The sequence below is a fragment of the Caloenas nicobarica genome, chromosome 1 (genome assembly GCF_036013445.1).
Source record: "Caloenas nicobarica isolate bCalNic1 chromosome 1, bCalNic1.hap1, whole genome shotgun sequence".
In the NCBI taxonomy this organism is placed as follows: Eukaryota; Metazoa; Chordata; class Aves; order Columbiformes; family Columbidae; genus Caloenas; species Caloenas nicobarica.
The window spans coordinates 208,218,057-208,238,344 of NC_088245.1; the positions used below are offsets into that span (position 1 = coordinate 208,218,057).

The following is a 20,288-nucleotide window of genomic DNA, read 5'->3' on the forward strand; positions in this document are numbered from 1 at the left end:
ACTTAGGGTTATCTTTTTCCTCTGGGCACTATTAAATGTTACTATTTTTGTGCACATTATCACTGTTGATCCTACTATCTCATTTCAGAAATCTCTATTTAAATAGTAATGCAGATTCTGATTTTTTTTTTTAATGCTAAATAATAAGTAGCTTCCACTGACTGTATTAGAAATAATCAAATCCTATTATTTGGGGATCTCTGACAGGACTGTTTAAATACACGTGGATTGCTCAAATAATACATAACAGATTATCTGGTGACTTGACAATAACTGAATTTTTACTTAAACATAAATCATTCTCCCAAGTTAGGACTTATTATTTAAAATAAATTTGGCATAGCAAAATGAGATCTTATAATAGGCAGACAATTATTATGCATTTGTAAAGTTTAACAATTAGTATAAGATAAAATTTGTGCATGAAATATATGAAATATAAAATGGTTGCTTTGTAATTTAGCAATTTAATGCTTTATTGAAGGGAATTAATAATAAGATACAGCTAAGAAGTACAACTATGACTTTTTTTTCTAAAAAGCTGTTGACAGGTGTTCTACAAATAGACATTTTTAGATGATAGCATAGCTAAATACTGCACTGCTGTATCTCACCAAGGGTCCAATTTAAGGTTAAACAGACAAACTTATTTTTTTATTTTCTTAATTGAACATTTAATGTGTAACTTCAATAGTGTCCTTTTAATAGTTTTTTTTTAATAATTCCTGAGATTGACCAAACATTAAACCAAGAAAAAAATCCTATTGTTGGACACCATATTGAATTCGACATAATCATCAGCAGGGCCACCAACTTATGAGCTAGAGCATGAGAATTCTGCCTCATGAGGGACGGGGAGTAACGTCCTCCAGACGTTACACAGGTGAACTGTCATGACAAACTGCCCAGTGGGATCATGTGTGCATTGTGCAACCCCTAGAAACTTTGGGTTCTTCTCCCTTTTTCTAGAGAGAAACGGATGTAGACTGATCCTGCCAGCATCTTATCAGCAACTTTTCCTACCTGCTCTCTGTCTCTGCTCCTTGCCCAATTCTTCTTGCACAACTTGATTATCCCAAACCTCATGTCTCACTGTCTGACGGAGTTGTTGGTTCAGCAGTCCTGGAATTCATTGCTGCTCTTCTCCAGGGTATTTTTCTCCACTGCTTCTTCATGCCTCTTCACCCATTTCTCACATTCTTCCCTGTCCTAAATTCTTCCTCCAAATCCAAGTTTTCTTACCCAATAAATACCAGTGTTCCCTTCTTGTGATTTCCGTTCTCACAAAACCAGTGACAAGTTCTCCATCATTTTCACACCCCATCTCACCATAATTCCTTGCCAAACACACTCCCTCAGTTTCTCCAGTCCATTCAGTGTTCAAATCTAACAGGAACAGGCATTCAGAGCACAGAACAGAATCACTCCTGATTATGTTTCTATTTCAGAAATAACCTGAAGAAATAAGTAGAGAGAAAATCTTTGTCCTCAATCATGCTGGCTTTTTAAAATAATGTAGTCAGTATTATAAAATTGTGAGAAGCTTTGATACACCGTAGTGTGAGTATGGAATCTTAAAGAGTTCTACTGCAAAAAAATATTAAATGCAGTTTTGAGGATAAATGAATTACAGTTTTTCCACAGACTTATATATGTTGGCATTTAGAAAGATTTTCACAAATGCAGTAGAAATACTATGTGGATTCAACTTCATCAGCTTCCATATTTCGACACTCTGAAGCTATGTATGGAATATTCCACCATTTAAAATACAACATCACCACTATTTTTAACACAGAAACACAGAATAAAACATGAACTAAGCCATGTAATTCTTTCTCCATCCCTTAAATGACCAAGCTGCTATGGCTAAAAATAAATGTAATCTAATTTAATGATAATAGTGGTTAAATGAATTTATTTTTAAAATAATAAATATCATTTATACTAAAAATTAAAGCAAAACAAATATACAATCCTTTCTATCCTTGGGTGAACAAATCCAGCCCCAGGCAAAAACTGAGCATGGAAATATAACTTGAACAATTAGTCTGCCAAAGTTACAAGTGATTTAATAAGAAGAATAAATAAAAGGCATTATCAGTCTCCCTATATTACTATATATATTTTATTCTCTTTAAGGCATAGTTGACATGCTGAGTTTGGATTAGGCCTGGTTATATGATTGTTGAGACCTCATAATTACCTGTCATATCCATATAACTGTATCAGTGTTCTTCTGCATATCTTTTACTCATCACTCATATAGTAACATCTGATCAAAAACATGGTATAAAATTTGCTATCTGAAAGTTCTACCTACAGTATTTGATGATTTTCTCCATCTGGGAAACAAAAGTTTCACTTCTGTTCCCCCAAAAAAACTAACAGGAAATGCAGTGAACTCCTTTCAGCAAACAGACACTTTTAAAACATGCAGAGTATTTTGTCAATGGAAGATCTAAGTCAACTCATTAAAGGTCCCAAAGGAATAGTTTTCATGACTCATTTCTACTGCATTACGTTTCACAAAACCTTTGTCAGAAAACAGTTTTCGATAGTTCTATAACACACAAACCATAACATTAGTTGTAATGTTTTAATACTGAAAAGTGAAATCTGTGTATCAATATAAATTTAAAGGTGTTTCCGTAAAATATCCTCAATTCAGCTAGCAAGTTTATGTAAGTAGACAAGAAACAGTTGAGAAATGCTACTTTCAATACAAGGAAAAATTCCTCTGAGAATTCAACTTAATGGTTCTTTTTCTGTCTTCCAATCCCCATCACCTCCTCCTCAACCAGAAAATATTATTTTTCAAAGATGCATGTATAAAAAAATCAAACATGCTTTTCACAGCAAAACAGATAACTCAGACAGCTTTTTCATCTATGAATCTTTAATATCTAGCCAGAGTTAAACGTGAAAGCGAATTTTTTATCAGCTAAAGAACAGAAGTTTGATGTAACCATTTTCTGAAGTTAAAAAAGAATTAAAAACTCAAGATGGTAGTTCTTTATTTTTGTTGATCTTTTGTCTATGTTGTTCATTAAGACAGAAGGAATGAACAACTAAAAGCTACAAGATTTTTAGACCGTAATTTTGTTGTTGCTGGAAATATGAAGGCAGATATTTCACAACCCTTCTAAGCAACCTGCTCCAGCACTACTCCGCCCACCCGGTCTCTTTTTTTCTTCTCAAATTGAAATCAGAACATCCTTAGGCAATGTTTGCACCCATTGGTCCTTCTCTACTGAGTTTGGTTTCATCATCTTTGCTACTTTGTACTTATAAGGTGCTCTTAGATTGCTCCTTAATCTCTTCTTCACAATATTAAAAAAGCCCCCTTTCCCTCAACATCCCTTCAGTCTCCATGTGATTTAGGACTCTGAGAATCTGTTGGACCACCTCCTGTTTTTTTTCACATCCCTCTTGAAGTCAATGAACAGGAACTCGTCAAAGTCTTCCAGAAAATAACTCATCTTTTTCTGCTGGCCATGCTTCTCCTAATATAGCCCAGTATGCTGATTACCTGACTGGCAACGAGAGGGCACTCCTGGGTCCATGTTCAGCCTGGCATCCGCTGTGATGTCCAGGTCATTTTCAACAAAGCTGCAATTCAGATGTTTGATTCACGACCTGTACAAAAGTTCCAGCTGAGGTGCATACTTCTTCTTACTAAAATTTGTGAGGTTTCTTCTGGCCCAGTCCTCATGTATATCTAGATCCCTCTGAAATACAACTCTGCCATTTGTCATGTTAACCACTCCCCCTCAATTTATTATCCTCTGCAAATTTGCTGAGGGTGCACTCTGTGTCATGATCTAGGCCATTAATGAAGTTATTCACTGGCACCTGAGGTATCTTGAGCTACTCTGCTCGTCACTAACCACTTGACAGATGTCAAGTGATGATCATTACCCTTTGAGCCTACTGGTTCAGTCAGTTCCCAACCCAGTTGCTTATTTTAGTCCACTCTTCCTCACCTTTCAAACAAGATAGTTGTTGGAGACTGTCAAAAGCCTTATCAAAGTCTGCCACTGCACGCAAATCAGCATAGCCATGATGGGAGAAGGCTGACGAGGAAGGTGACAGCATATAATCTAGGAGATACCCAAAAGGCTATCCAAAAGGTTTCCAAACCTTTACAAATCGCATCTTCTTTCCAGCTACTGATTAGTTGTATGTGTTTATCCAACACTTCCTCATGTTTGGATGAGAGGCTGCTGGAGGAGGTTTCAAGGGTACTCCCTGTGTTACAGCTTCTCTTGCCCACAGAAGAGGTGTGAGAAATACCTTTGAAGCCACTCCCCGGGGCAGCTCATGGAGAGGAGGAATCACAACGTTCCCCACAGCAAACCCCAGATGCACAGCTGTGGGAGTTCTGGTGTGGGTCAGGTATGTCTTTGGAGTCAGCTGAATTTTCACCCACCAAAGAGGCATTCCTGCTCGAGGTACCACCTGTGCCGTGGCACCGGTTGGTACAAGGCAGTCACTGCTCTCCCCTCATCCACGCAGCAAGTCATTTCATCAGGAAAGACAACCAGGCTGGACAAGAACATGATTTACTTTTGATAAATCTATGCTGATGGTTCCATTTACCTTCTGGTCCTGTAAATGCCCGGCAAAGATGATGTTGAGTAAGTCAGCTTTTCTTATATTGTCTGTCATTACATTGTCTTCCCCATTCATCAGTTTTTTCCTTAATCAAATTTTACCTTCATTTTTGAAACTAGCACACCTGCAGAATCACTTTTTGTTATCCTTTATGACCCTTGTAAGTCTTCGCTCAAATTGATCAACTTTCTGATTTTGTCATTGAGCAGTCAAGCAGTGCTCGTCTACATCTTGCACTTTAAGTCATCAGAAAGTTCTTTGTTCAGTCAAGAAGAACTTCTGCTGAATCCCCCTCCTCCCTGCTCAACAGGGTGGTTCATTCCTGAGTTCTCAATAAGATTTATTTAGAAATCATCCATCTTTCATGGACTTTCTGTCTCAGTGGCAGCATCCCAAGAGATTTTGCTTAGCAATTCTCCAAAAAGGCTGAAGTCTGCTCTTCTGAAATCTACAGTCATAACTTGCTGACTGACTTTTCAGACTTCCTTTGAATCATGAACTGAACCAGCTTGTGGTCACTCTGATCCCAGCTGTTATTTAGCACCATGTTTGCCACTAGTTCTTCCCTTTTCGTAAGCAGCTGGTCAAGCAGAGAATGATTCTTGTTTCTCCCTTCTAGCAGCATTAGGAAATTGCCACCAGTGCAATCAGGGAATCTCCTGCATTGCCTGCACAACACTTTAATCTTGCTAGAAACTGAAACAAATAAGGACTTGCTTGCAGAATGATGATGATTGTATTGACAGTTACTTGCTATGTAGCTTTTATCCACTTTGGAACCCACATTCTACTAACCTGAAGCTGTGCTATTTAAATTTTAGAAGGTGCCAATCTTTATAAAAAAATACAAGAAGGCAAACCTTCCATCACAAGCAAATTCAAAATGAATCCAACAAAACAAAAAGTAAATTATGCCCACTACTAACAGAATTTTGGACCAGTGACATACACAATTTACAAAAGCTCAGTAATTTAAAGACAACAACTAACTTCATTAAAACTTGTGACAAAAGACAATTTATTATTTTTCTGTCCTTTGTGTATAGACGAAGTTATTTTTCCCCAAAGTTTTATTAAGTAAAAGTTGTATTGATTTTATTCAGAAGGAGAATTAATATCAGACTAAAATATATAAATTTTTTTTTAATACAGAAAAATTTAGAACTGAAGCAAAAAAAAAAAACACAGAAAAGGCAAGAGAAAGTGGACAAATTAAGTTGACTGTTCAACCATTTAAACTTTACCAACAGATTCATTATAGCAAGTAAGTTAAAAGAAAGCTTGTTTCAGCCTCACTCAAATCACACGTACAAAGAACTACAAAATTGCAAAATCCTCTTACAGTGGAGAAATTACTGTTCCAAATATTTGTAGCTGGCACAAATAAAAATCTGCTGGAAGTGTTGCCATGCTATGACTTCAAGGCTAATAAATTTCCTGTATGACCACCACATAAATTAGCCCTGAAAACCTATTATAGCAAGAACCAGCTAGTTTTAATGGATACCACTGGAGAAGTTTGCCATCATCTTAATTATAAAAAAACATATCAGGAAACTTAATTATAAATGCTGTAATCGAGGGATCTACGGGGGTTCACTAGAATTATCAGTATGCTAATCAGCTTCCCAAAAGTCTTTCTAAACTGATCAGCAACAAAGACTTTCCAAATATCTTCTTATTTTAAAAGCAGACTCATCAGCAAATCCCATGGCATTGCACAGAGACAGTGCAATCACTATTCTCAGCTTATAGCTGTGAGAATTGAGTCTGGCATTTTCAATAGTCCCATTTCAATCAACAGGCAATAATTAGCTACCTGGACATTTAAAGGAAAATTGGTGCAGCATTACTCAAGGGTCAAATGGTTTGGTTTTGAAGGTCAGAGCTTCTTAGTCATTGTGGTCAGAGGAAAAATCTGGACTTCGGCTCTTGTTTGGGTGTCTCTCAGGCAGTGCTGAATGATGGATGTCCAGTGAGGAAATGCAATGGCAAGAAGTGCCATTTTTCTTACGACTGCTTTTATTTTACCTTTGTGCTTTTGTACTCTGGATATCAGTGTAGCATATAAGTTATTATTACTAATATAATTAAGTTGATTAATAGCTTCCTCCTTTTCAATAGGTCAAGGTAAAGGCTTGTTTAGAACCATGAGATTTTCATCTGGTTTGCTCTGTTGCATCCAGAGTCTGCTCCTATTACTTGAGACCTTTATTTCTGCCCGTGCCATGCACATTCCACAGAAGGTCACACTTGTGGAATGAGCCTCTCCTGTCAATAGTGCCAACGTCACAGAAAACTTCAGATATCAGCCCTTCATTAGACAACTCACTAATGATGCAATCCCAACAGGAAGAACACAGGAGTATTTCACAGAATATTCACAGCTTCTCTGGGCATTTATTTTTTTCCCAACATAACACAAAATGAAGGTTGGTACGAATACCTCAGTCAAGAACTGGACTGTGTCAGTATTTAGTTTTATTGTCAGGAGCGAAACCAACAAAATTAACTTGTTTAAAAAGAAACTAAATGTATAAGGATAGGAATACATATTTCTTCCTAAAAAGATCAAAAAAAGACATACTAATTAATTTCAATATATATCCTGCATGGTTTTTGAGTAGGTATGGTTTCTACTGGGTACGTACCAAGCCAATGCGCTGGGACTGTTACTGCCTTCTCTTCTGTGACTATATATATATATATTTATAGAAGTAATTAGAAATTTTAAATCACCTACATGGAACACAAGCACACACAGGGCTGCCTAAGGATACTTCTTCATTACCTTACATGTCTTCTAACAGTTTAAATGGCCTGTTAATTCTCAGGGCAGTTTTTCTCCTTCTTTTAGGATTACTTCCTTCACTTTCTGTGACTTCTTGGTCTCCTTAGCTATTATCTACTTTTAAGGTGACATTTTTTTCTGTTTTTAAACTTTATCAACTCTTTCTCAGTAATAATGGTGCTGACATCTCAATACAAAAGGAGAGATATCAGCAATACAGGCCTATTCACAAACCCCACATCATAGTAACCTAGATATTATATTGGTATTTTTCCTATATATAGGCATTTTAGAAATTCTGAGGACAGTACTGGCCCAGGTAAAGTCTTGATGCACAATTTAATGAAATCAATGTTTTAACTATTAATTAAAATGTGTAACTTCTTGGAATCCTTTGGAGAATATGTATCCTAATTGAATGTCTTAGAAGTTCAAGGAAAGAAGTCAGCTCTGCACCCTCAATCAAAACAAAGGAGAAATTCTTTTAGCCAAGACAGGGAACCAAGGTGTGGTTTCCATTAATCTATGTCCTGATTAAATGCTGTATCATGATTTAGTTACTCTGAATCTGTCTGATCCAACAAGTTAAGCAGCTTGAGATTGTAATCATATGCAACAAGAAAAATTAAATGCAAATTAGCAAGTTATGAAGCTGATGAATACGTAAGTGGGTGAGATTCTTTTCAGTAGGTCAGATTAGACGATCAGAGCAGACCCCTCTTAGCTTTAAACACAATGAATTTACAAACACTGAAGAACAGAAAAGAAAATAATTTCTCATTTTCTGTGGCGCTAGACGTTATAACGAGAGCTCATTTTGCAAGCTTAACAACTATCATCTCCTAAGTGAATGGTAGTGCTCTTCAAACAAAAAGATAAATACACACTGTCTCATCAGTGACATTCAGTGTGGTTCATACACAAGGCATAACAACATTTTCCTCTGTGTCTTTTCTACCTGGAAAGCAACCACATAGATACAATTCTGTGACCATATTTCCATATAGTAGTCACAATTCTTTTGGGATTATTAAAAAGAAAGAAACAAACAAAAGGATTAGAAGCAATTTCCAGGGTCTTTTGCTGATAATCACACCAAAGAACCCCTTTTATAAAGGCACCAAGTGCCATTGCATAAAGTTTTGTTTTAACCTCTGTGCTCTCATAGAAGACTGTTTCATGATTGCTCTAATAGTTAAGAAACTTTATCCAGTTTCCCTCCTATGTTTTCAGCCAGTTTGTACTTCTTTTTTTTTAAATTTTCAATTTTCCCATAGTGTTTTTTCTCCATGACATTTATCTCTCAAGGTGTGTACACAGAGAAATTACAGCCTATTTCAGCCTTGCTTTCACTAAACTAAACAAGCTGGACCTTTCAGAGAGTTCTGCCACAGACAGGTACAAATACACATGCAGTCCCTCCACCCATCCATGCAGTGAGGCAGACGAGTCCCCGACCCTGAGAGCTCCTCATTATGTTAAGATGCAGAAAATTTTGTGTAGTGCCAGCTGGGTTGCTTAGGAACTAGTACAGGCTTGCACCCAGACAACACAGACCTCACGTCAGCATTCATACGTGTGATCTTCCTCTTAGTTGTCTTCATACCTGTATCAGTTTCCACTCATCTTCCCTTGAATAAAAGTGAAAAGTACTATAGGCCATATTCTATTTGAGGAGCTTTACCTACCTCCTTTGCAATTGTCATGAAAAGTAACAAATAAAGAGAAGTGTCTGACCTGGTGTAGTCATCCTCCACAAGCATGTGCTTTGGAATGGGTGAGTATCTTCCTGGTGAGATAGGGGCCAGGGATGCCTTGTACTCTAAAGTGCCATTGTTTCCGGAAGAGAGTATATGATTTTCCATCGGTGGAGAATAAGCTGATGGTAAGAATAAGCATTTCTAGTTAGACACTTTCATATTTTATTAGATGTCACAAGAGCACCGATTTTTAGTTGAGTACCAAGAATGTCCTCATTGCTGTAAAAAACATCAAAACAGACAGTCCTTGCCTGAGAGACCTTAAAATGTAACAAGAAAGAATGAACAGCTGAAGTTTTCCTGAAAGGTTCATACTACTACTACTACTACTAATGTTGGCTCATTTACAGGGATTGACTCTTTACAGGGAATCTGAATAAGAAACAATAGTTTGGGAGACAGGAAACATTTTTTTTCAATTAACGACTGACTTGAAGAAAGAAATGTGTATAGAAGAGAATGAGAATAAAAACATGTTCCTCTTTTTGGCTCCAACATAAAGCAATAGGAGTAATATAGTAAGAGCTCAATGCAGGATAAAAGCAGGAGTTTTATGCATGGCAAGAATTATGTATGGTGAAGATTTAAAGCTATGATCTACTAAAGGTGCCAAAATTCCCAAATAATTGAAATTTCAGTACCAACATAGATGGTATTTAGATCACAGTAAATCTGTATATTTAAAATAGAAAGTGGATACGAACCTCTTACATATTAATGATTAGTAATGAATATTGCAGTACTATGCTGTCTGATTCTATATTGGGTCTGTGGGTTTTGTTCTTTGCTTGCTTTTTGCTTTTCCGAAGTTACTGGGGATATTTATGACGGAAGAGATGTAATAACACTTGTACTCAAACCTCTAGTTAATGTCATTAGAAAACGAAATGATAGATAGGAAAAACAATGATACACGCTTCTGCAATGAGCTATGATTAATTTTCTCATGAGAAGAAGAAAGCTAAACTTTCTAGTACTAGTTTCAGTCTTTCTTTCAGATGCTGAGACACAGAACATTTCAAAGCAAAATATCTCTACAGGGAGATGCCGTTAGTCGTTCTGAAATACTCTGAAGGTGTAGGTATAATGAAAGGTTCCCTGAGGATAAATGAATCCGTATGCACCAACAGCCTGGGATGAGCTTCTGCAAATCTTTTCAACCTTTACTGTCCCGCTGGAATAACTTCTGTCTTCTCATATGCTGCTGATCTATAATCTGACATAATAAAACACACTGTTTTAGAACTCTCAAATTATTATGTTGGAAAGTATTATAAAGCAGGAGATTGGATAGGGACATTTAGCATTTTTACTTCTTGGGCTTTGCTAAGATCCAGACCAGACTGCTACTGAACAACATGATTGCCATCTGTTGTAACATTTGCTGAGTAAATAGGTATCCTCAGCGAGGCTGAGTATACCACCTGATGTGCATGTTACAAAATCTTCCCTTCTATTTTTATGGAGCAATTTGAATAGGGAGGATTATAGATATTTATCTTTTTCCCTCAACTTCATCAGTCCACAGTAGCAACACTATGCAAAAGTGAAGAAAAATTTAAGTCTCCAGCATTTACTGGGAAAATCTGCCTTTCCCAGCCCTTGGTTGGCCTTAAGTGCCCCTAGGATTATTGGCAGGAGATCAAGATGGGTATGGCTCAGTTGCTGAAGCTCTTGTCAAAAATTAAACCAGCACCTAGATTCATCGATAGGTCATCAATACATAACTACATGTAACTTATCAGGACAGCCTACACCCAAACTGAAACAAATATTACGCCATTAAGAGATGATGGTAGGAGATAAAGACTAGATTGGAGCCTAGGACACTCAGACAAGGAGGTGAAAGAGGTGAAAGAAGAGTCCTGAAAACATGCATATGTAGGACAGATGGGAGAGACAGAAGATCCTAATTGCTGTCATCTCCATAAGGGTGCAAAAAGCAGATCTGCTAGGAGGCTGTCAAGCTCAGGAGAAGGTATATGTGCACGATAAGGACTCCACAGTCACCCACTCTTGTACTTGGTCATCTCAGGGAGTCCTGGTGATGCACCTGGATGCTCACCTTTCTACCTGAATGCTAGACATGAGATGATTTTGAGTGCGTAGATATGACAGCCAGATTGAAATCAGTGTGTTTTAAAATTAAATATCTACCTTTCCTATGAGATCCTGCACTGAGCTTTACTACATTGTTTCAACAACTTTTCCTACAGCAGAGTATATATTGAATGCAAGGACAAATACGGCCTTGGTCCTCAGTGAAAAAATAGTGGCTAAACATATATAAAATTAATGGACAGACAGAATAAAGCAAAGTGGAACAATCATTTAGGAATTGGATAGACACAGAAAATAGGTAAATTTGTGTAGGTAAAGCAGTGATTTTTACATTCCAAGTAAATATTTTATTCAAATATCATATATATTTCTCTCCAGCTTTTCACTAACTTTCTACAAGATGGTTTGCTGCTTGTTCCATTTTTTCAGTGGACAGAGGACTCCAGTCTGCAAATCTAAGCATATTTCAAAATATATTAATAGTTATCACAAGAGTTACAGTTCAGTCTGGTCACCTGGACAATGCCTGATTGGAATCGGCAGAGCAGTACATGAGCTGCATTTTTACCTTTGTTGCAAAAATACCTTAGCAGAGATATTGTTTATAATACTCCATGAGTATAGCATGCTTAAGTGGCAGTGAACATTTCATTTTTGCAGCCTTCCAAGCTGTTTCACAAACTTTAATGTGCTACTTTATACAAGCTAGGAATAAAACAGTCATCTGACAAACTGATAGCTCCTACAAAATGAGTTGCAAAAATCACTTACAATGAGTAATATCTGGTGGGCCATAAGGATCAGTCATGTAAATGGTGGTGGGCTTTCCAACTTTCAGATACACTACATCTGATGTGTTCTTCAGTATTGCTACTGCCTCTTCATGGGTAACTTCTTCTAAACTGTAATTATTTACCTGAAGGGAGAAATCAGACAGGTGAGTTGGGATGCAGAAATAGACACAGAAAATGACACAGCCTTGCAGTTATCACAACATTGGGAAAAATGCTGTAGACAAAGAGCACTGAGGATTACAGATGCAGTATTGCAGCAAGGTAAAATATATGGTTTTCTTAGTACCTGCATATTCAGAGACTGACATAGCAATATTGATAATATCACAGAATCACAGTGGGTTAAGGTGTCACTTGGTCATTTCAGTAGATAAGTCCTTTGTGATATTCTGCTACCAGCAGCATCATTAACATAAATCTATATTAAATAATGATTTAATAGCTTAACACCGCATCATTTACGGAAACTACCTATGTTATTTGACCCATCAAGACAAACTGTCCAAATTCACATCTAGCATGCATGGCTGGGACCTCGGAAATAATTAACACCTCCCAGTCTTTCCATCTCTGATATGACATTTACCATTGAAATAATAAGAGGTACAGAGTGGCATATAGAATAAGGGGCTGCCTATGAGGTACAGGAAATAAAAAAGGGCAGTTCTGGATGGGGGAAAAGGGAGTTTCATTGTGAAAGTTTTGATTTTCTGGTAGCACAGGAAAGAGACATTGAAAAATTAAGAGAATATAGTACTAGTTCTGTGCTTTATCAGAAAAGTAAAACACAAAACAAAAGCAAGGATAAGAGGACAGGACTAGAGATTAAATAGGGAAGGAAATGGTGGCAATAAACCTTGCCTGTTTCTGCTTTACTCTCAGAAAGAGAAAATCAATAGAAAAGTTTCAGAAGTAGTTTATTGTAGAGATGTATAAAATTTATTCAAGTAAAAATCCCCAATATCCATAAAATGTCAATAATAGATTTTCCTCCTATAAACAGAATAGTGAAGGGCCCGAGCCCCAAAAAGCATACATCCTGAACAGAGAAATTATAGGATAGAGGAAAGAAAGACAGGTGTAGATACGGGTTTCAGATATGTGGTGTAAGTCAATAGAAATGATAGAATCATAGAATATCCTGAGTTGGGACACAAAAGGATCATCGAGTCCAGCTCCCCGCTCCTCATAGATTTACCTAAAATTAACAATATGACTAAGAGCGTTGTCCAGACACACCTTGAACCCTGTCAGGCTTGGTGCTGTGACCGCTTCCCTGGGGAGCCTGTTCCAGTGACCAGCATTTCAAGGTGAGTGTTGTATATGAAACTTTTTTTTTTGATGTAAAGTGCCATCCTCCAACTTCTACAGTTATTGCAAGGATTCATTGTAAAGCTTATGCAAAATGGAAGAAAAAGTAGCTCCTCAAGTATGGTATAAAATAGTACAGCTGTAATTCACAGAAAAAACCCACACACTTTCTAGGGAATTTAGTATCAGTATATTATCAGAGACCTGGCTATGACAGTAAGATACTGCCCAAAGGTTTGGTAACTGGAAAGAAATCCAGCTATTATCAATCAACAGAGGACTCTTCATACCCAGACCATTTTATCAGCACCAAGAGAGAATGATTGCTATGGGACAGTATTGCTAAACGTAAGGATTCTATTTAAACTTTGTTCCTTGTATAATTCTAAGACTTGTTTCTAAGGTTAATTGAAAGATGCAATGACAGGCATGTTGTGACAATTTGACATGAAGAGCAATGATACAACATAACACTCAGAAGAGAGTTGATGACACTCAATGCTGTATTTTGACAGGTCTCCTATTTAAATAAAAATCTGATCCCTATCTTCTATAAATTTCTCTGTTTTTCTTTGTTACTAACAGCAGTAACATATATATGCACTTCTAATGAAGAAATGTCTTTTAAATTACTAGGCTGACAGCAAGAAGTGACTGAAATTATGCCTTTCTTGTTTATGTATTTCAAAGCTGTCAAATACTGAAGATTCACAGTTTTGGAAATATTACAGCACAGTTATCCTTTACCTTTTCTCCTACCCACGCTGTCTGTACATTGTACCCATCTTGTTGTGTTTCATCCTAACCACAAGCTTTTTGAAGTAAAGAAAATCTCGCATAACTTCCCACTATACTGCTGCTGTAAATAAATGTTCTTAGCCAAAAAAGACACAAAATGAAATATCATTGTACTGTCTGGATTTTGACTTTTCGCCATTTTAGGAGTGTGTAAAACAATCAAGACACAAAATTATTAGTTGTAATATTTTTTCAAAGTTTTTTCCTGAAAATCTAGCTGATAAAAATTGTGGTTGGGACTGTTGTACTTCCATCACGACACACTTGGATGTCACAGTTGTGCAGTTAGAGGATAAACAGCCATTTTAGAAACAGAAAATATAGTATAATACATATAAAAATTATATTTGATATGACAGGTCCTACTTCTTATCTCTCCAACAATAACTTTACAGGACAGGTATTTTACCAATGCCCTGTACAAGTTGTCCAAATCTTAAAGTTAAGAACTGAAGACCAAATGATTCTAAACTAAGAATTAATGTCTGAGCAATTGTGCATTATGTTTATCTTCAGACACTTTGAGATCCTAGAGATCATTGCAAAGTTTATGTACAATGACTTTTTTTCCTCATTTCTAGTAGGTATAAGCCTAAGTGTGCAGAATATGAAAAATGAAATATGTAGAGCTGGAACTCGGTAGAACTTGAATGCATGAGTGAAATCAAGTTACAAAGGAGAACTTCAGAGAAAAGGCACTGGAAGAAAATTTGAGGAGAAGAAAGAAACCTTCAAAGTAAACAGACTTCTGCTATAAAAAGTATTCCAGCAACATACACCAAAATTGCCATTCAAACTCATCCCAAATATACAGAAAATCAGAGGTTTCTCATCTCTGGAGAGAACACTCCTGGAAAGAAAGTTTGCTGCTTTTTAATTTTGTTGTGGACTGCTCAGTTTTCAGTAGACAAAGAAATAAAGACAGACTCAATGTACATCAAGAGCAAATAAATAAATAAATATAAACCCACACTGGTTCATTCATTGAGACAAAGATTCTCAGTGGTGCCATGGGGTCCCTTTTAAATGGGAGCTCTTTGAGAATGATATAAAACATGCTTCCTTAGTCATTACCAGCATCAGTTTAGATTTACTGTGTACAAAATACACTATGCATTTCCCAGTTTCCTTCAGAAGGTAGTCCTTGCTTTGGACCTGCAATTTCCATTAATATTGATATGTGCATATATGACTATATTTTCTTGTTTTTGATGATAAAACAATGATTACAAATGAAGACATCTGTATGTATTCTGATATACAAAAATGAAAACCTGAATACACTGAAGAATTATATTATTCATCTCTCTAGATATTATTGCAAGATGTCTGTAGTCTGTAATTATTTTCACAAGGAAATCTCTGGATATTGTTCTTCAAAACATCATGCCAGAGATGGTGATTATTAGGAAATATGATGTTGCAGTTGTTTTTTATGGTAAGATTTATGGAGAGGAATCTCTCAGAATCTCCAAGAGAGACTGTTCAATGAGTTTTTTCTTGTTACCACAGAAGGTGCCTCTTTTTACAGAAATTCGAGTACTAAATCTGGTATTTTCAGTGGTTGTGGCACAGTCAATGCATGGTACCAAAGGAGATAAGAACGAGAGATGCACACAAAATAATAAATCCAAGTGTAAATAGCACACAACCCTCTGAGATGCTGAAACTTTTGTGGAGAAGGGCTGACACCAGAGCTGAGTGGGTAGAACAAGTACTGCATGTCAACTTTCTGGCTCTAAGCAGCTGACTTAAGCAACATCGAATTAAGGGGGGAAAAAAAACCCTAAAGCAAATGCTAAAAACCAGATTTATGTGAGTGGTCAGTTTAGTTAGAAGAGTCGGATGCTTGAGCCACAAAATGCTGTGACAGGTGCCAAAGGACAGGAGTCAGAAGGAAACCAGGCATGGAGCAAGTGAGGCTTTTCTAATGGGAGAAGTTCCACATACAGAAAATTGAGAAATACAAACAGCACCTGAAGTAATAAAGAAAAAATTAAGAAAGCTGTTTCTTTAAATAGAAAGTATGTGATACAATAACATACTGATATTACAGGAAAAGAATAAGAGCAAGAAATAATATAGCAATAGAGAAAAAATTAAAGATACAAGTCTAATCAAAGAAGCTATTTGAGTGATGGGGGAATTAAGTAAGAAATGCTGCCAAAGAAATATAAAAACACTGGGGTGATTTTTTTCCTAAATAGCGTAATCAGAGTAATGAAGTGTAAACCTAAGCAAGAATTATCTTTTTTGGATTTTTTCCTAGATTCATACTGGAAAACAAAAGCACTGGGAAGTAGCTAGAGTGAAAAGCTTAAAATTCCCTAAATGACTGTATAAGTGCTCTAAAGAATAACTTCATTCACAATAGCATAAGCTGATAACAGAATAAGAGCTCTGGAGGAAGAAGTCTGTTTTATTTAATATTTTTTTTTTAGGAAAAAAAAAGATAATTCATTTCTTCCCTTTATTGATTTAGGTTAAGAGAGATTTGATTCAGTCAATGAAGAACTGGTGACCTTTACCTTGCCAGTGGTCATGTTTACTCTTGTGCAATATTCTACTTTTCATTCAGAAAGTGGATTTTTCTGAGTGAATTCTGAGCGAACATTTGCCGGTAAACACATGTGAGTTGCCAGCTGTAAATCTAGAATGCTGATGTCATTTTTTAAAGCTCACTATGATTTAAAAAGCTGTGAAAAGTGAAAGGTTTTTCTGAGTTGAAGACCAGTCATTTGTCCTAGAGATCTAAAACTGTTTGCATTAACTAACAATTTATAAACCTGAGGATTCCTGAGTTAGTTGTACAAGTGCTGAACTCTGAGTTGAAAGAAACTGGCTATCTTTGGATGACACAGTCTGTTAATCCTTCTGAAATTAGCTTGCTTAGACTATGAATAGTTACGGATTAAGTGTCCTAAACCAGAACAGCTCTTTACAGGGAAATGCAAGATTGTGCTTCACAGACAGAAACTCAGTTGTGGGCTTAAGGCTTTGAGCAGTGTAGTGCATACACAGTGCAAGTGACACTGTACTATATTGGACCATCATCTTCCAATCACAGTTTACATGATTTTGTTAAAAAAAAAATTTTTTAGGATTAATGAAGTGGCATGAGAATGATACAATTGTAAAGGAACAACGAGATGAGATTATCATCAGGAATAAACTGGGAAGCTTATTGCTAGGGTACCATCTAAAGACCAATCCTAGAAAATCTGTGTTTGAATGCTAGATGAAGCCTTACAAGGCCAGGGTCAAATATGGTGTAAATCTGGCTCAGAACCCAACGCTGTGTCAGAAAAGATGCAGCCACTGAATCCTCTGTGATAAGTCAGTACTAGTTCAGTCTCTGCCTCAGTACACTTTATTTTTTTTCTAGTGTGTTTCCTTTGTGCTACTCAACCAGTACAACCTACAGATCAGGTACTACCTGTTCACACTGTTTTCTTCCTTTACATCTAACTGGGTAACGCCTGTACTCCATCAACTGGTGTAGCAGCATAATGTTGCATCTGTGGATGCAGCTACACGAGTGAAGAACGTGTGCACTAGGAGCAATTCACAGCAACAGACGGTCTGGATGAGAAGACATTCATGCTATACATATTTTGCTCTTGGACCACATTTTTTGTTGCAGTTTCATTTAAAAAAAAAAAAAATCCAATTTATTTTCTAAAAGATCATCCCACAAGTCAGCCAAAATAACTTTAAAAGAGGACCTCTGATCGGAACCAAATACTAACCTATATGCATCTTAAATTATATGCTCTGATTACTTTAACACAAACAGGATCCTGCATCCATGTACAATCTGAAAGGAACAGGTACTGGTAGGGGATTCTGTAGGGAACAATAGTGGAATCACAACCCCACTGCAGCCCTATGAAATCACCTAACAATAATATGCTTTTTTTTCAGCACAGAATTGGATAGGAAGCAAGCCTAAATTTCTGAAAAGGAAAGTTACTTCTGTTTCTTCCTTCTGTTTTCAGCAAGAAAACAGAATCAAATTAAATCTGTTGGTATGTAAGTAACGTCGCTTTTCCTACAAGTATAAATACCTCAAGAAAAATCTGATCTCTCTGACTAGATGGGCCAAGAAGCAATAGGCTAATGGATATGGCCCAAACATGCGAGGGTATTTTGGCACAGAAGACAAATTTTTTAAGAGCTAATACTTATAAGATGTAAATATTAGCTCAAATTTTATTTCAAAGCCAAATGTTTTTAAAGTGTTTCCTGAAGAATACCTTGCTTCTAGCTATGAGTGTTGTTTATAGTAAAACCACACAGCTTTATACTGATTTCTCCTTATCCATTCTGTAGACAAACTCTTCCAAAGTGAGACGATCAAATCGGATAAAAGCTAGTAATTATTATCTGAAGTAATAACTCTTACAGCATTTTTCAGTTCTTCCTGATCATCCTTATCAAAGAAATGGAAGAGGTGAGGAGTGCGCTCTCCTCCAGTTTGCAGATGACACTTCACTGTGGGGGCAAGTCCCTATGCGCAAGGTCAGGGCTGCCATTCTGGCCAGGCTGGAGGAAGAGGCCAACAGGCACTTTAGGATATTCAACAGGGAGAAACGATAAGTCCTGCTCCTGGCACAGACTAACCCCCTTCAACAGCACAGGCTGGGCACTGACAGCCTGGCAGCAGATCTGTGGAAAAACTCTTGGAGCTCCCAGTGGAAAACAAACTGGGTATGAGCCAGTTGTGTGTCCCGACAGCAAAGAGACCAACAGCATCCTGGGCTTTACGAGCAGGAGCAGAAACAGGAGATCCAGGGAAGGATTGTTCTCCAACTGCAGCTAGATACTGTGTTCGGTTTTGGTCCCCTGCCACAGGAAAGATAATGAAGTGGAGCAAGTGATAGACAAGCTCTTCAGAGGGATCTGGAACAGCCAGACATTTGGGCTGAGGCCAATTGTACGAGGTTCAACAAGGCCGAGTGCCGGGTCCTGCCCTTGGGTCACAACAACCCCAGGCAGCACTACAGGCTGGGGAAGAGTGGCTGGAAAGTGCCTGGAGGACAAGGATCTGGGGGTGTTGGTTGATAACTGCTGAACATGAGCCAGCGTGTGCCCAGGTGGCCAAGAAGGCCAACAGCATCCTGGCTTGTATCAGGAATAGTGTGGCCAGCAGGCCCAGGGCAGTGACCGTCCCCTGTACTGGGCACTGGTGAGGCCCAACCTCGAATCCTGGGGTCAGTTTTGGGCCCCTCATGACAAGAAAGCCCTTGAGGTGCTGGAGCGAGTTCAGAGAAGGGAACGGAGCTGGTGAGGGGCTGGAGCACAAGTGTGATGGGAGCGGCTGAGGGAGCTGGGGCTGTTCAGCCTGGAGAACAGGAGCTGAGGGGAGAGCTGATCGCTGTCTGCAACTGCCTGAAAGGAGGTTGGAGCGTGGAGGGGGTTGGTCTCTTCTCCCAAGTAACAAGTGATAGGATGAGAGGAAATGGCCTCAAGTTGCACCAGGGGAGGTTTAGATTGGATATCAGGAAACATTTCTTCCCAGAAACGGTTGTCAGGCATTGGAACAGGCTGCCCAGGGCACTGGTGGAGTCATCACCCCTGGAGATGTTTAAAATATATGTAGATGAGGCTCTTAGGGACATGGGTTAGTCCTAGATCTAGGGTATGTTTGGATTCAATGATCTTGAGGATCTCTTCCAACTGGAATGATTCTATAATTCTGTTTCAGGGGAGTGCTGCTGGGATGGCTGGCTTTGGAGCACTTGCCCAGTGAGCAGAAGCTGGATGAGCTGGGCTTTTTCAGACTGGAGAAGGGATGACTCTGGGGACAATAACAGCAGCCCCCCGGTGCTAGCAGAAAAGTCATCACGACAGAGCTAAGCTTTTTAGAGTGGCATGTGGTAATGGAATGAGAGACAAAATGCATATGTTGAAACATGAGAAGATCAAACAAGTTATAATGAAAAGTATTTTCCCCGTGCAGACACTTGAGTAGTGGAACAGGTTTCCCAGCGAGGCTGTGCAAACCCCATCCTTGGAGGTTTTTGAGATTCAATTGGAAAAATTCCTGAGCAACCACGTTTGACCCTAGAGATGACCCTGAATATCATGTTAGCCTATGATGATTGGTATGTGACTTCTCTTTGCTCCCTTCCAACACAAAGAAAAGCAACCTAG

The 20,288-nt window shown here is 37.8% G+C and overlaps 1 protein-coding gene across 5 annotated transcripts in view; it reads right to left on the minus strand.

The window, feature by feature from the left end:
- DLG2 (discs large MAGUK scaffold protein 2) overlaps nucleotides 1-20,288 on the minus strand; it is a 770,443-nt gene that overhangs the window by 271,320 nt on the left and 478,835 nt on the right. For all 5 annotated transcript variants that reach the window (XM_065626935.1, XM_065626939.1, XM_065626938.1 and 2 more), the window contains 2 exons: nucleotides 12,001-12,145; nucleotides 9,146-9,287 (listed from right to left, as the gene is read on the minus strand). In XM_065626935.1, coding sequence (XP_065483007.1) covers nucleotides 9,146-9,287; nucleotides 12,001-12,145 — 287 coding nt within the window. The remainder of the gene's footprint in view (nucleotides 1-9,145; nucleotides 9,288-12,000; nucleotides 12,146-20,288) is intronic.